The 13977-nt window shown below is 38.6% G+C and overlaps 3 protein-coding genes across 3 annotated transcripts; 1 reads left to right on the top strand and 2 right to left on the bottom strand.

Annotated features, from left to right (window-relative positions):
• Nucleotides 1-438: 438 nt before the first annotated feature.
• On the top strand, nucleotides 439-7434 carry LOC113699068 (beta-galactosidase 3). Its single transcript, XM_027219130.2, has 19 exons — nucleotides 439-880; nucleotides 963-1058; nucleotides 1144-1256; nucleotides 1387-1453; nucleotides 1676-1768; nucleotides 1921-2064; nucleotides 2419-2507; nucleotides 2588-2693; nucleotides 2808-2895; nucleotides 3306-3424; nucleotides 3516-3680; nucleotides 3831-4009; nucleotides 4478-4587; nucleotides 4678-4787; nucleotides 5632-5742; nucleotides 5822-5935; nucleotides 6023-6225; nucleotides 6334-6670; nucleotides 6771-7434. Exons 1-19 carry the CDS (start codon nucleotides 707-709, stop codon nucleotides 6909-6911), a joined length of 2559 nt encoding a protein of 852 aa, XP_027074931.1. The 5' UTR covers nucleotides 439-706; the 3' UTR covers nucleotides 6912-7434.
• Nucleotides 7435-7525: 91 nt separating this feature from the next.
• On the bottom strand, nucleotides 7526-9518 carry LOC113699069 (thioredoxin H-type). Its single transcript, XM_027219131.2, has 3 exons — nucleotides 9076-9518; nucleotides 8034-8156; nucleotides 7526-7886 (listed from the first exon to the last, which is right to left on the bottom strand). Exons 1-3 carry the CDS (start codon nucleotides 9160-9162, stop codon nucleotides 7731-7733), a joined length of 366 nt encoding a protein of 121 aa, XP_027074932.1. The 5' UTR covers nucleotides 9163-9518; the 3' UTR covers nucleotides 7526-7730.
• A 1744-nt stretch (nucleotides 9519-11262) lies between these two features.
• On the bottom strand, nucleotides 11263-13519 carry LOC140010762 (protein RTE1-HOMOLOG-like). The gene is made up of 3 exons (XM_072058153.1): nucleotides 13379-13519; nucleotides 12117-12394; nucleotides 11263-11799 (listed from the first exon to the last, which is right to left on the bottom strand). Exons 2-3 carry the CDS (start codon nucleotides 12384-12386, stop codon nucleotides 11377-11379), a joined length of 693 nt encoding a protein of 230 aa, XP_071914254.1. The 5' UTR covers nucleotides 12387-12394; nucleotides 13379-13519; the 3' UTR covers nucleotides 11263-11376.
• Nucleotides 13520-13977: the final 458 nt, after the last annotated feature.

Raw genomic sequence — 13977 nt, forward strand, 5'->3', positions numbered from 1 at the left:
ATGTCCTGTCCTTTTTTTCCTGTTCGTCACTTCCTTTTCCAACTTTTGATTTCTATTTTTTTTTTCTTTGGCACTATTGAGCTCAGAATCACGCACCGACGACTCTCTCACAGCTGTGGAGTTACAACCGCTAGCCCAAAGGCTAGTGGCCATTATCAAGCTTTTAAGGTTTGCTTCCATCAATTGCCACATTAAAGTGTGAATTTGTTTCAAAAAATTCAGGTGAGTGTGTAGTGTACTCGTTTGGTTTGGTGATGATTCAGTCCCTCTAAATTATTTCTGGACCTTCTTAGGTTCACCTTTTCTCCTACCATAGGATAAATTAGGATATACTACAATTGTAGTCTTGAAAAAAAAAAAAAAAAAAAAAGACAGCTGTGGAGTTACAACTGTGAAACAGACACATCTATAAATATTCACATAAGACACCATTATTCTAAATTGCTGATACTCAGTCTGAAAGTTCAGTGCAGACAGTGGTGTTGTCCAAACTAGAAAAATGGGTACTTTAGCTGCTGACCCTTTTTCCCACTGAGACCAACACCAACTTGACCACACACAGTCACACACTATCCGCTCTCTCTGAACTCTTGGCCTTGGAATTCTCAATTCTTTCGCTGTACATTTAAATTTCCCTCCACCCTGAAAAATATATGCGCTGATTTAAGTACAGAAGCCAAGTGAAAGATTCGATCTTGGAGGTTCAATGATGGAGACGAACAAATTCGCCAAGTGGGTTTTGGTGCTTTGCATGGTGGTGGTTCTGGGTGCTGAGTTTGTCCAGTCCGGTGTGAGTTATGACAGGAAAGCCGTCGTCATCAATGAGCAAAGAAGAATTCTTATCTCTGGTTCTATACATTATCCCAGAAGCACTCCTGAGGTACTTAATTTTATAAACTTTTTGTGTTTCTTGAAATTTTTTTGTCAACGGATGCTGATTTTGGCTGTTGTAATGTTTGTAGATGTGGGAGGATCTGATAAACAAAGCTAAAGATGGAGGCTTGGATGTAATTGAAACTTACGTCTTTTGGAATGTTCACGAGCCTTCCCCTGGCAATGTAGGCTGTTTTCTCAGTCGGTCTTCTATTGTTTGCTCAATTTTGCTGTGCTTTTTTAACGTGTAGTGTCATGTATAATTTTCAGTATAACTTTGAAGGTAGATACGATTTGGTGAGGTTCATAAAGACCATCCAGAAAGCAGGGCTTTATGCTCATCTTCGCATTGGCCCATACGTTTGTGCAGAATGGAATTTCGGGTACCGTTTTCAAAATTTTCTCTGATCTCTATTTAAATCCATAGACATACAAGCATTCACATAATTTTTTTGCATCTAAAGGGGTTTTTAGCACTACAATCTCAACACATTCATTCTACTTTGCATGCAGAGGATTTCCAGTTTGGCTGAAGTATGTCCCAGGCATTAGCTTCAGAACAGATAATGAGCCTTTCAAGGTTTAATTCAATAGCATTTCCGTTTAATTTCTCTGCTTTTCCGCATTTTCCCCCTTTTCATATAAGTAGTTGGAGTCCCAGTTTACACCTACACTTAACAGAATCACTTATAACCGATCTGCTTGTGTTGCTACTAAACACAAATTTATGGAGTAGTTGTATTAACGAAGTATGAGTTTGCTGTTTTTCATGTAAACCTAGTTAAGTTCATGGTTTTGACAGATGTACATGCAACGGTTTACCGAGAAAATTGTCAGACTGATGAAGAGTGAAAATCTGTTTGAGAGCCAGGGTGGCCCTATCATACTCTCTCAGGTAATCCTTATAAGGTCTCCAGCATTGCAACTTTTTTTTTTTGGGGATTTATACGCTTACCATGCCTGACCCTTATGTTTGGGTATATTATTTATCTATAGTTAATGGTCTTGCTGGTAATACTAATTTTAGTGAATTTCTTATTTTTGCAGATTGAGAATGAATATGGCCCCCAAGTTAAAGTACTCGGTGCTCCTGCTCATCAGTATATGACTTGGGCTGCAAATATGGCTGTGGGACTAAATACAGGGGTCCCCTGGGTCATGTGCAAGGAAGAAGATGCCCCAGATCCAGTGGTAAGTCATTATGCTCAGCAAAGCCAATTGCAGTGACAGTCAACTGTTTATGTACTGGCTTTTCTAGCATTAGAGCTTGCTTTTATTTATTGGCATGAATGTCATCATTTATGATACTTAGTGAAGGACGCATACATTTCAATTGTAGTACAGTAGCTGGGTAGTAAAACATTCTGGTACAACTTAATCATGTGTTAAGTTACATGCCACATAGCAGTTTAAAGATCTAACTCTATATGCTAGCATATCTGCAGTTGGAAGAGGAAATTTAGACGAAATTCATATTAATTACTGAACCCTTGTTTTGGTATGCTCAGCCTGAAGAACTTAAATAATTCTCCTCCATGCTGACAGATAAACACGTGCAATGGTTTCTATTGTGATTCTTTCACTCCCAACAAACCATACAAACCAACAATTTGGACTGAGGCTTGGAGCGGGTGGTATGTAGCATCATTTTCCTTCTGATTCCAATGAACAAAAATTTAGCCCACATTGACTTGTCTTTTAAATGATACACAAGGTTTACAGAGTTTGGAGGACCAGTTCACCAGAGGCCTGTTCAAGATTTGGCATTTGCAGTAGCCCGGTTCATACAAAAGGGTGGATCATTTCTCAATTATTACATGGTTGGTCATGTTATTAACTCATTAGAGGCTGTGACAAAATCTCCTTTGTCGTATCTTTTAGTGGCAAGACATCGAAACTCTAAATAATAAAGTTTTTGTTTCAATGTGGTACAGTACCATGGAGGTACTAATTTTGGAAGGTCTGCTGGAGGCCCATTCATCGCAACAAGCTATGATTATGATGCTCCACTTGATGAATATGGTGAGCATGAGAAATATTAACTTCTATGTCCTTGCTACTGTTTTCGTAAATTTTCTAGTCCTATGCATCAGAAAATTCAACTTCTCAGTGTCATTGTTAATAATGTTATTGGGCTTAAGGGTGCTCCATTTGATGTGCCTCCTGACTGCTGCTTTAATTCTTAAATAACCCTAGTCTGTTTCCCAGGGTAACACTATCTATGAGTGAAAAATAGTCAACATTGTTTTAAGAGTGGAAACGGGTGATGTAAATGATATGAGCCACTAGGTATTAGCATGCAGTAGACAATAAGCGACTTGACCACAGTGCCGTGGCTTTGATATCCTATTTATGAATGTTCTTCATATGTAGCAACATACAAGTTTGAGTGCAAGATTTTCAGCTGAATCATTGGCTTTTCAACTTGACAGGGTTGATCAGGCAACCAAAATATGGTCATCTGAAAGAGCTTCATAGGGCTATCAAGCTATCTGAACGAGCTTTAGTTTCAGCAGATCCTACTGTTACCTCTTTGGGAAACCTTCAACAGGTACTTAAACTCTGCTACTCTCCACTCATGTAATTTGCTTCAGGCAGTTCTGCATTTTGGAATGATTTTTGCTGAAAACTCGTTTTTCCAGGCTCATGTATTCTCTTCAGAAGCAGGAGATTGTGCAGCTTTTCTTGCAAACTACGACACGAACTCTGCAGCAAGAGTGATGTTCAATAACATGCACTACTCTTTGCCCCCTTGGTCCATCAGCATCCTCCCTGATTGCAGAAATGTGGTTTTCAATACGGCCAAAGTATGGAGAATAACCAATTTTGATCTTTCATCATATGCTGTAAAATATGCTTACTGATCTTAGATCATGCATAAGTTTGGTGTCCTTTTATTCTTCATAAAACATAGCCTGCATGGAGATATTAACTCATTTCTGCTTCGCTATTCACAGGTTGGAGTGCAAACATCCCACATGGAAATGCAACCTAGCAATAGTGAGATGTTCTCATGGGAAACATTTAACGAGGACTTGACATCATCGGATGACAGCTTAACGTTTACTGCTCCTGGACTTCTGGAGCAGATAAATGTTACTAGAGACACTACTGATTATCTTTGGTACATTACTAGGTAAGTTAATTCTTGACACCTGAACTAGCTTTACAGGTATTCAAGATATAATTGTTATGCTGCTCTTACTTTTCTGTCACAAGTTTATGCAATATCTGTTTTTGCTGGTCCCTCTTCTAATTGCTTTTTCACAAATAATTTCTTTGGGTAAGCAATTAAGCACATCTGTCTGACTGTCTATGATTCTCTTCCTATATTATTGTACCATGAATCATCACGTGAGCAGTAAGGTAATAAAATACTAGAAACTGAATATCTGCAGTAGTTAAGCATTGACTTTAAAATTCCCAATTAGCCGTGTCCAAAACCTATCAGCTTAATGTCCTTGCTCAAGATTCTTTTGGTTATTTATCAGTTGAGAAAGGAATATATTATTCCACAAAATTGCTTGTCTTGGCAAGAATTGTATCTCCAGGTATCAAGATTCTGTTCTTTGATCATGATGATGGTTATTCTATTTTTCTGCAGTGTCAACATTGGTTCATCTGAGTCCTTCCTGCGTGGGGGAGAGCTCCCAACTCTCATTGTGGAATCAACAGGTCATACTTTGCATGTCTTCATCAATGGGCAACCTTCAGGTACGTAGCATCAGTCAATTGGTTTCCAGAATGTGCTGATGCTAAGTTGTTGCCCTCGTTGAAGCTGACTATGATTGCTCATTTATGCAGGTTCTGCTTTTGGGACTAGGGAGAATAGGCGATTCACGTTTAAAGAAAAAGTCAATCTTCATGCTGGAACAAATAAAATAGCACTGCTTAGTGTGGCTGTTGGACTGCCAGTAAGTTATTTTTGCCACCTTTATCATTTTGACTGCTTGGATTTCAGGTGTTTCATGCCCCAGGAAGCAGAAACAGAAGCATTTGCTTAAAGACTGTTTCCTGTGGTAAATAGTTGCTTGATAAGTATCTGATTTAAGCTGTAAATTTCCTGCCCATGTCTTTGTATCAATCGCTGAAGGCTGAAGTTTATGAAGTAATGGACTATGAATCCGATAAAAGTATAAGGACGAATCATTCATCTATAAGTTCTGGGGTGGGATTACAAGCTTCAGACTTTGCCTTTTAAAGTTGCATTTTGCATATATCTGGAGAGTTAGAAATTATCGGTATACTAGTCCACAACCAGAAAGAAAATGTAATGAGTTGAGCTCTTATTGAATTGTGAAATTTTACTTGACGTGGGCCTGGTATGTCTTGGCTTCTATATTGCATAGCTTGTTGACCAATTCCTTTTTAGTACATAGAGGTGTCTTTAAAGTCCTTACATCAAACTTAAATGGAAGATATATTTTACCTTAAACAAGATCCGCTGATTCTTAGACATGCATGGGTGATGCTACTTTATTGTGATCCATTAAACCACCTATTGCCTCCAAGTAAGGGCACATGCCTAAGATAATATGGACTTCAGGATTCCAGTAACCTACGACTAAAATGCTGCTTCTTGTTATGTCACTTAGCACAAACCAGTAAGTGGATGGTTAGAGCAATGTGATTGAATTGAATGTGTAGAGCTACTGATCGCCTAAAGGGAGCTAATGAAAAAATGATGTCAAACTAAATATTGCTTTCAATAGGAATATGGTATCATCTCTCAATTGCAGTATCTCTTTGTTCTTGTAGAATGTGGGAGGACATTTTGAGACATGGAACACTGGGATACTGGGTCCTGTGGCATTGCATGGGCTTGATCAAGGAAAATGGGACTTGTCATGGGCGAAATGGACCTATCAGGTTGTGCATTTCACATCTCTGCTTCTTAACAGCTCCTTTTAGTTGAGGAAACTTCATCTCATGGATTTGTCCTTAACAGGTGGGGCTTAAAGGAGAATCTATGAATCTTGTTTCTCCAACCGGAATTTCCTCTGTAGAGTGGATGCAGGGTTCATTAATTGCACAAAAGCAGCAACCATTAACTTGGCATAAGGTACGTATGATGCCGATTCACAGAACAAGTTTAAGCACCCATGAAAGCAGAACATATAAACTAAATCATTTCTTTGCACCATTGCAGGCTTATTTTAATGCACCTGACGGTGATGAGCCATTGGCTTTGGACATGAGCAGTATGGGCAAAGGCCAAGTGTGGATTAATGGCCAGAGTCTTGGAAGATATTGGACTGCATATGCCACCGGTAATTGTAACGAATGCAGTTACACTGGCACTTTCCGTCCTCCAAAGTGTCAACTTGGCTGCGGTCAACCAACTCAGCGATGGTAATTATATCTCCACTATCACATGCAAGAAGTGGATGCATAGCTTTCATGATATTTGAAAGGTAAATCTACCACTACTTTGTTAACCAGTGAAGAGGTGTTTTCCAGGTATCATGTGCCTAGGTCTTGGCTGAAACCAACGCAGAATCTAGTGGTGCTTTTTGAAGAGCTTGGCGGAGATCCCACAAGAATTTCTCTTGTGAAGCGAACGGTGAGCTCTGTTTGTGCAGATATCACAGAATATCACCCCACCATTAAGAATTGGCACATTGAGAGTTATGGAAGATCAGAAGAATTTCACAAACCCAAAGTTCACCTACATTGTGCGCCTGGCCAATCTATTTCCTCAATCAAGTTTGCGAGCTTTGGGACTGCTATGGGAACTTGTGGAAGCTTCCAGCAGGGAACTTGCCATGCTCCTACATCATATACCACAATGGAGAGGGTACTTCTGATTTTTTTTGTTTTTTTTCCATTTTTTCACTACAAAAGCTTGTACCCATTGATTGATTGCATGGCTCCTATTTCTTGCTTGATATTTGCAGAGGTGCCTAGGGCGACAAAGATGCTCTGTGACCATTTCGAATAGCAACTTTGGGCAGGATCCATGCCCCAAGGTGTTGAAGCGGTTGTCAGTCGAAGCAATCTGTTCTCCCATGGGTTCTACACTTACTTATCACAATTAATGAGGTGCATAGCAAAAATAGGATCAAATATGCACCTATAACTTAACATGCATGCTACACAGCAAGAGGAAAAGAGAGTGAGAAAGTAGTAGGAGAATAAGTAGTCATACACAGTGTGTTAATAGTTAGATTGATTTATTTTTCTTCATTAAGGGTGAGATTTCCCATGCATCAATTGTGAAAAGTTGGTAGTTGGTTGTGGAGCATCCCTTAAGGTAGTCAATTCTAGGTAGGCAAGTTCATAGTTTCCAGGAACTCCGAAGAGAGTTTCCCACGGATTTCAGCCCTGATCTCTTTCCCTTTTAGCCGGAAATGGAACCAGGAAGCTGATTTCTTTTTCATCTGTGTCGTGCCATTTGCCGAGTGCAATTGTTAAGCTTGTTCGTGACGGTGGGGAATGTTTAACCCCGACACAGGTTCATGTTAGGAAGGGATCCTAGTATGGACTTTAATGTTCTCTTTCCAATTGTTCCCCTGTTCCAACTCTTCAAGACCGTCGGATATTACTACTGTGTCTTTACAATCTCGGGTTTTATAACAAGCCTCTGGATGAATTATGGCTCATGGCATATCTGCCCAACAAACCAAGTTCGGAAAAATAAAAGGAAACTTAGTTCTGATGACAAACGATTAGCATAACAGGCCAAAATAAGAGTAACAACAAGGCTTCTTGTTTATGAGATATATATAAAACCATTTTTTTGAGATAATATATAACTTGCAAAATACAAACGCAAAGCCCATCGTCTAATTTAGAGGATGACGCATATCTAGCAGCGCATCCAAGGCTAATGCCTCTCTAAGAGAAGGAACAGCACGTTAGGCAGAGGCAGTAGCAGTAGCAGCACTCAAGTGCTTAGCAATACTCTGCTGCAGCAGATCTTTGTTTGCTCCAACAACCTTATCCACAATTTTCCCTTCCTTCAGAAACATGAAAGTCGGCATTGCCTCCACAGCCCAATCTTGAGCAACAGACTACAACAGGAAAATATAGAATTGATACTCATTAATCCAGCGACTTGAACCAAAAGTACTTTTGTAGGAACTACAGACCTAACAACACATCTATGAATTGTGCAAGAATAAGGTTCAAAACATAATGGTGAAATGTTTTTCTTATACCTTCAACTCATCCACATCCACCTTTATGAAGGTGACAGTGGGCAGCTTCTTTGCCAATTCAGCCAAGAATGGAGCAATGAAGCGACAAGGTCCACACCATGATGCGGTAAAATCAACGACTATCTGCATTCAGAGCACTCACTGTATGTCAAGGAAACTGGAATTGCAGGGACTGAAGAAACTTTTCCAATATGCAGATTGGCATGCGATGTTGTCCCGTTACACAAAGTTCCATGTTTTTTTTTCCAATTCTCAAATGAAAATTCAATATTTACTCCGAGTTATTTTATGAGGTAGACAACAAATAGACTCTGTGGTTTCCCTTCATCCGTGTACTGACCTCGAAACAACAATTTTGCATGGTTAAACAACCTCTAAATAAGAAACTAGTCAAATTTCATGAGCCCTCGGCTCTTTTTGGTTGAACAATTGAACAAAAAAAACAAAAAGGGATCTTAGCATTACCAAATCAAAATCAGCATGAAATTCCAGTCCAATCGTTCAGGCCTCATAAACTATGAATATAATTAATCATCAATTATGGCTTAAAAGCACGAGACACGGACTGAACCAGCCCTGAAATATGATCGCTGTTATACATAAGCTATATCACAGCATAATAACATTTTGTACCAAGAAAAAAAAAAGGGCATAACAACAACAACAACCAGCCATCGACAATTACCGAGACGAAGGGAACAAAATTTATTAAAACATACCTTAGTACCTTTTCAGATTAAATATTAGATATATCGGAGTCAATCTAAACCCTGCATGCAAAATCTGATCCGCTATCCAAGTGAAACCACAAAGTAATCAAAATTGCAAAAGAGGACCAGTAATTCTAAACCAAATTAGAGACAAAAGACAAAACTCAGAAAAGAAAAAAAAATCACAAAAAATTACAGAGCATAAAATCGAAATCAAGCCATGTAGAATCATTGATCATTTCTTAGCCGAGAACAAAAATCTGCCAAAAACAAAAGAAAATTTCAACTTGACTCCAGGGAAAAAAAAAAGAAAAGAAAACATAAAAAAATACCAGCTTTTTGGAGTCGTTCCCCTTCTGGAGCTGCTCGGTCCAGGCTTCAACAGTGTGGCAGCTAATCACTTGTCCTTCTTCCGCCATAGTTTTCTTTCTCGCTTTCTTTCTACAAGATAATTTGGTTTGTGTTTTTCTGCAAAATAATAAACTCCTCTCTCGCTCGCTCTTGTATCTCTGTTTATGCTTATCGAACAAGAAAAGCTACGCGGTTAAGTAGGGAGTTAGGAGTGGACGGAGATTGTGCCATTGCGGGCTAATTACGTATTTACCAGAAATTTCCAAAACGGTAAATTTCGATGATTCTGATCTGGCGCCAGCCATAATTAAGGATGATATGTGTCATTGTATGACGAGGAGGATCTTTCCATGGCAAGACCCTCTTAATTAATTAATTTTTTTTTTTTTTTGTCATCACGTACACTTACTTTTATTCCTATTCTAACATTGAACACTGCAGAAAAGCTAACTTATTAAACGAACATACAAACAACAGAATTGAACCCGCTATTATTATTAAATCTTTAAAATTACCGAGCAATCTCTGGATTGTAACGTCTTTGTGCATTGTCATTATAAAAAAAAAGTCAAAAAGTCCTCGTGCAGTGTCGGTCTAAAAAAGAACGGTCTTGGTGCATTGTTCCTATGGGGTATTTGCGAACCATTAGTTAAATTTGGAACAACGTCAAAAGTTGAGGAACATGTTTTATTGGTTTACAACTAATACCAAGAGATGCTTTGGTAAAGATTCTCTATCACCAACACGAGCTAAACAAAAAAGGGCAAAAGAAGAAAAGAAGAGATGCTTCCGAGCTTTTGCGGACATGTCCAAGTACATTCTTGTTTTCATATTAGCTTCTTGGTTCCGTTCTTCTTTCACTTTCAGTGCGTACCTTAATGTTATTGGGCAGACATTAACAACTTCATTGTTATTATTACAGAGTGTTATTATACAATACAACAAGGAAATGGTAAGACATTCCAACTGGTCGGTCAACTTAGCAGAAGGATTTCATCTTGCAAAAATGGTTGACTCGACTAGAAGCGAACAAAATCTCCCCTCGTTTAGAAGCTTTTTTCGTGGTCTCATGGCCCATTCAATTCCAACCCGAACACTTCAATTATAGTGGGCTGTCAACCACATCTCCATGCGGACGAAGGAATAGAGCAGGAATTGTGAAAAGGGCAGCGTGGCTGTTTCAGGTCAGGGCCATCTCGTCGGGCATTTAGTGACGAATGAAACTTACCCAATGGTGATCCTTCGTTCGTACAAAGGGCATAGGCAAATGCAATACCGAAATCTTTCCACGGGTTGCTCCATCTATAATCATGCTATAGCAATAATTATATGTCATCAGCGCCGACTGGCAACCCCTCGAAAAAGTAAAAATACAAATTGTGCTATACTTTTCTTTGCAGAACTTTGAGAGAAATGAAGGGGATATTCACTTTCTTTTTTTTTTTTTTGGGTCATTTTGTCCGGCGTTTGTCTCTTGCACTGCTTTTCCCCTTCTGGAATTTCCGGAGCGCTGCTGCAGCGAAGGAAACTGCAGAAGCAGATACCATGCACTAATGCTCATTGGCTTCTGATTGACACGCGCTCTACGTCTAGTCCTTGAGAAGTGGGGGAAAAAGGGAAAAAAAAACAATCCTCAACGTCAATGGGCTCACAAAGAATATTGGAACATGCTCGAAAATTAGCAAAAGCTAGAATGGTTTGGAGAAACTCGAGGTTCAAGTAAAAAAGACAGATTCTAAAAATTTACACGGTAAAGAAGCCCCTTCTTCTAAGGTTTAAGAATTGCCAAGATTTGTATACTAAGCTGAAGAAAAAAGAAGATGAAAGGAGCAATAGGATGTGCCTTCTAAGATCAGAAGCCACCTTTGTCTACCATGTCCAAATCTCTGTACCAATGCGGTTTGCTTCTACCTACTCATACAGAATATGTGCCATAAAAACACCAGGTGTCAATCCATAATAAAGACCCTGCCTCTCTTGAGGAGGACTTGACTGACCAGTATAATAGACTCGCTTACCATGAGTACAAATATCTGATAGTTTTGTATTCTTGCACCAGAACAGCAATGTCAAAACAGATGTGTTAATACTAAAACAACTATATCTGATCTAAACAAAGAATTGTGTTAAGAAGTTAATTCAACCATTATGTTAGCCAATAAATCCACTAACATCAAAACAGCAAATCTTACATCGGTTAAATGAAAGAAGATCATACAGGGGGCTAATAGCACAAATACCAAGGATATTACAAAGAATAAGAATAATAATGAAAGAAAAAACTACACGTAAATTAGCTTCTTGAAGCAATAAGTGCCAACAACAAACCAAACTATGAGAAGAATAACAAAGACTGCCAAATAAGTGAGAAAAGTTGCTCCTCCAAAGATGATTCCAAGACCCAAAACTATGAGAAATGGTAGATAGGACTTCAGAATAGATGATTTATTCACCCATCTTCCATTTAAGAACATAAAAATAGCCAGATTTACCACATTCCACCCACCAGCCCGAAACTTGAGTCTGTTTAAACAATTTGCTACGAACGAGTGGCAATTGCAAGTTAAAATGTTGTAAGATTGGTGCTGATATTCTTGGGTACTCTTCTGCAAGGTTTCGTCCCATGTCAATGCACCTCTTCCAGGCTCATCATGTTGATATCCATCTTCGTTGCTATATGCAGCAGAGTACTGGGTATAACCACACTGGCAACCATGATTTTGTACAAAACAAAGTTAGAAGATGTTCAATAACAACCAAAAGTTAGCAACACTCCACGTTGCTGAATCACTACTTGGAAAGCTGTATTAAAGAGTCAGAAACTGCAGATGGGATTACAGAGCTTAGGGCCCTTTAGCACTGTCATTCTCTTAAAAGGTACGATAGACAGTGTCATCATGAGGTGCTCCCACAAGAGATGCATCAGAAGTGGTTCTTGCCATTTCACGAGAGACAAAAGCATACAGAACACTGTTTATTGCAATTAGTACATTTCAGTCCTGAAACTAATACTGAGGTATACCTGGTCTTTGCCTATTTGGAAATAGCATGTGGGTGCCCCAAATGCAAAGTTATCCACGCAAACATAGTTTGGCCCTGCAAAGTCCAAGATAACTCCATCTTCTCTACAAATCCCTAGGTGGCCAACGAAGGGAATAAACCATGACAGCAAGGGAAGAGGTGTCCAAACTATGCAGCATGGAAATCTTGCTCTTTTTGGATCAACTTCCATGCTGTGGGATGCATTTTCTTCAATCATAAGTGTGTGCTGAGGGTGTGTATTTGGTTCCATCACTGGAGCTGAAAAATGAAAGAAAACATGCTCCCAAAATTAAGATTTAAACCAAACCAAAATAATCGAGCCATCATACAAAACCATTTTGGTTCAGATAAACCGTTTGCATGTTCAACAGCCATATCCATCAACCATGCAACAGTCAGGCACAAATAACACCATGGCCTAATTGTTAACAAGGCAGCAGCTAGTTGTCGTTCATCAAGTGTGTACAAAAAGCATGTAGAATAACTATATCCATGTTTCAAAGGCTCTAAAGGCGTTTCATGTAATTTCGTTTGAAAAGAACAGATTTTTTTGAAGGAGAGCACAGAAAAAGATAATCAATTAATAAATCATGATGAACATCTATCCACCAATATAATGCCAGAAATTTTATGCAATATCTCCTCCATCAAATTCGTTGTTTTCCTCTGAAACTGACTTAAAACAGACAAAATCTTTCCACCACACTAAGTTGCAGTTAAAGCAAAGTTCAGCGCAACCTATTGGATTTTCGGATGCAATAGCCAACTCTAAACTTATTATCTTCCTTCTGTTCAGTAAGCTTGTTGTTCAAATCAGAAATTTTCAATCATTACTAAGCATCCTCTGCTATGCTGCCCAAGAGCGCAATAAAAACTAATAAAAATCCCGGAGCATTCAGCGCCAAATTCAAAGCTAACACTGTTTAGTATTTCGTAAAGCTAGCATTTTTAATTATGAGGAAAACGAAATTAAAATGAAGTAACCGCACCCAAACATTTTAGTTTTGCATATCTCGACCTAACTTAAATCAATCATGTTGATTCATCAAACAAGCATCCAGCACTCAAATGTATGCTGAAACCCTGAGGAAATATCGTTAGAATACAAACCCTAAAAACTTTTTTCTTTCCCAATTTTCAAATACATAAACAATGATCCAAAGGAACAGAAGAAAAAAAAGCTCTTTTTTACTAAAAAAAAAAAAGACACAAAAGTATAGATAATGGCAGATGGACGATGACCTTTGACTAATTAGCGATGGAGAGCGGTCAAAGTTGCTTCAGCCTGTGGAAATGGTGTTGAATCGCTAAAAGTTGCTGAAGTTTTACACAGGATTTTCCTGTACAAGCCGAGACGAGGCACGTTGCTTTTCTTTTTTTGTGAATAATATGTCGCAGCTTGTAAACCATGCACTCGAGTTTGACAGGCATTTTACTCTCCAACCGTCTTGCGCGCTGATGGCTCAGCCTTTGCCAATCTTCGCTGTATAATCAATAAAGTAGAATGAAAAATTGCCCACTTCTTTTCTGATGCCTCAATTTCGAAACTGTGCAATTTGATCCCAAATAAGATTCGAAGTGGATTACTTCTCCTCTAACTTGTGGAATGGAGGGGAAAAAAAATCAAGAAGAAAATACTCCTTTCATCTCACTGAAGTGTCATATTTTCATTTTTCATCCATTCCAAAATTAGTGTAAGTATTTATTATTAATTGGGTAAAAAATATATCATTAGTGTTTCAATTTTAACCCTTATATCTTGTTGTACAAAATGGATCATTTCTCATTTGACTTGTGAAATGAAGGGGAAAAAGAAGGAAAAAAAAAAAGGAAGGATATGA

This window comes from Coffea arabica, chromosome 7c (genome assembly GCF_036785885.1).
Source record: "Coffea arabica cultivar ET-39 chromosome 7c, Coffea Arabica ET-39 HiFi, whole genome shotgun sequence".
Classification (NCBI taxonomy): domain Eukaryota; kingdom Viridiplantae; phylum Streptophyta; class Magnoliopsida; order Gentianales; family Rubiaceae; genus Coffea; species Coffea arabica.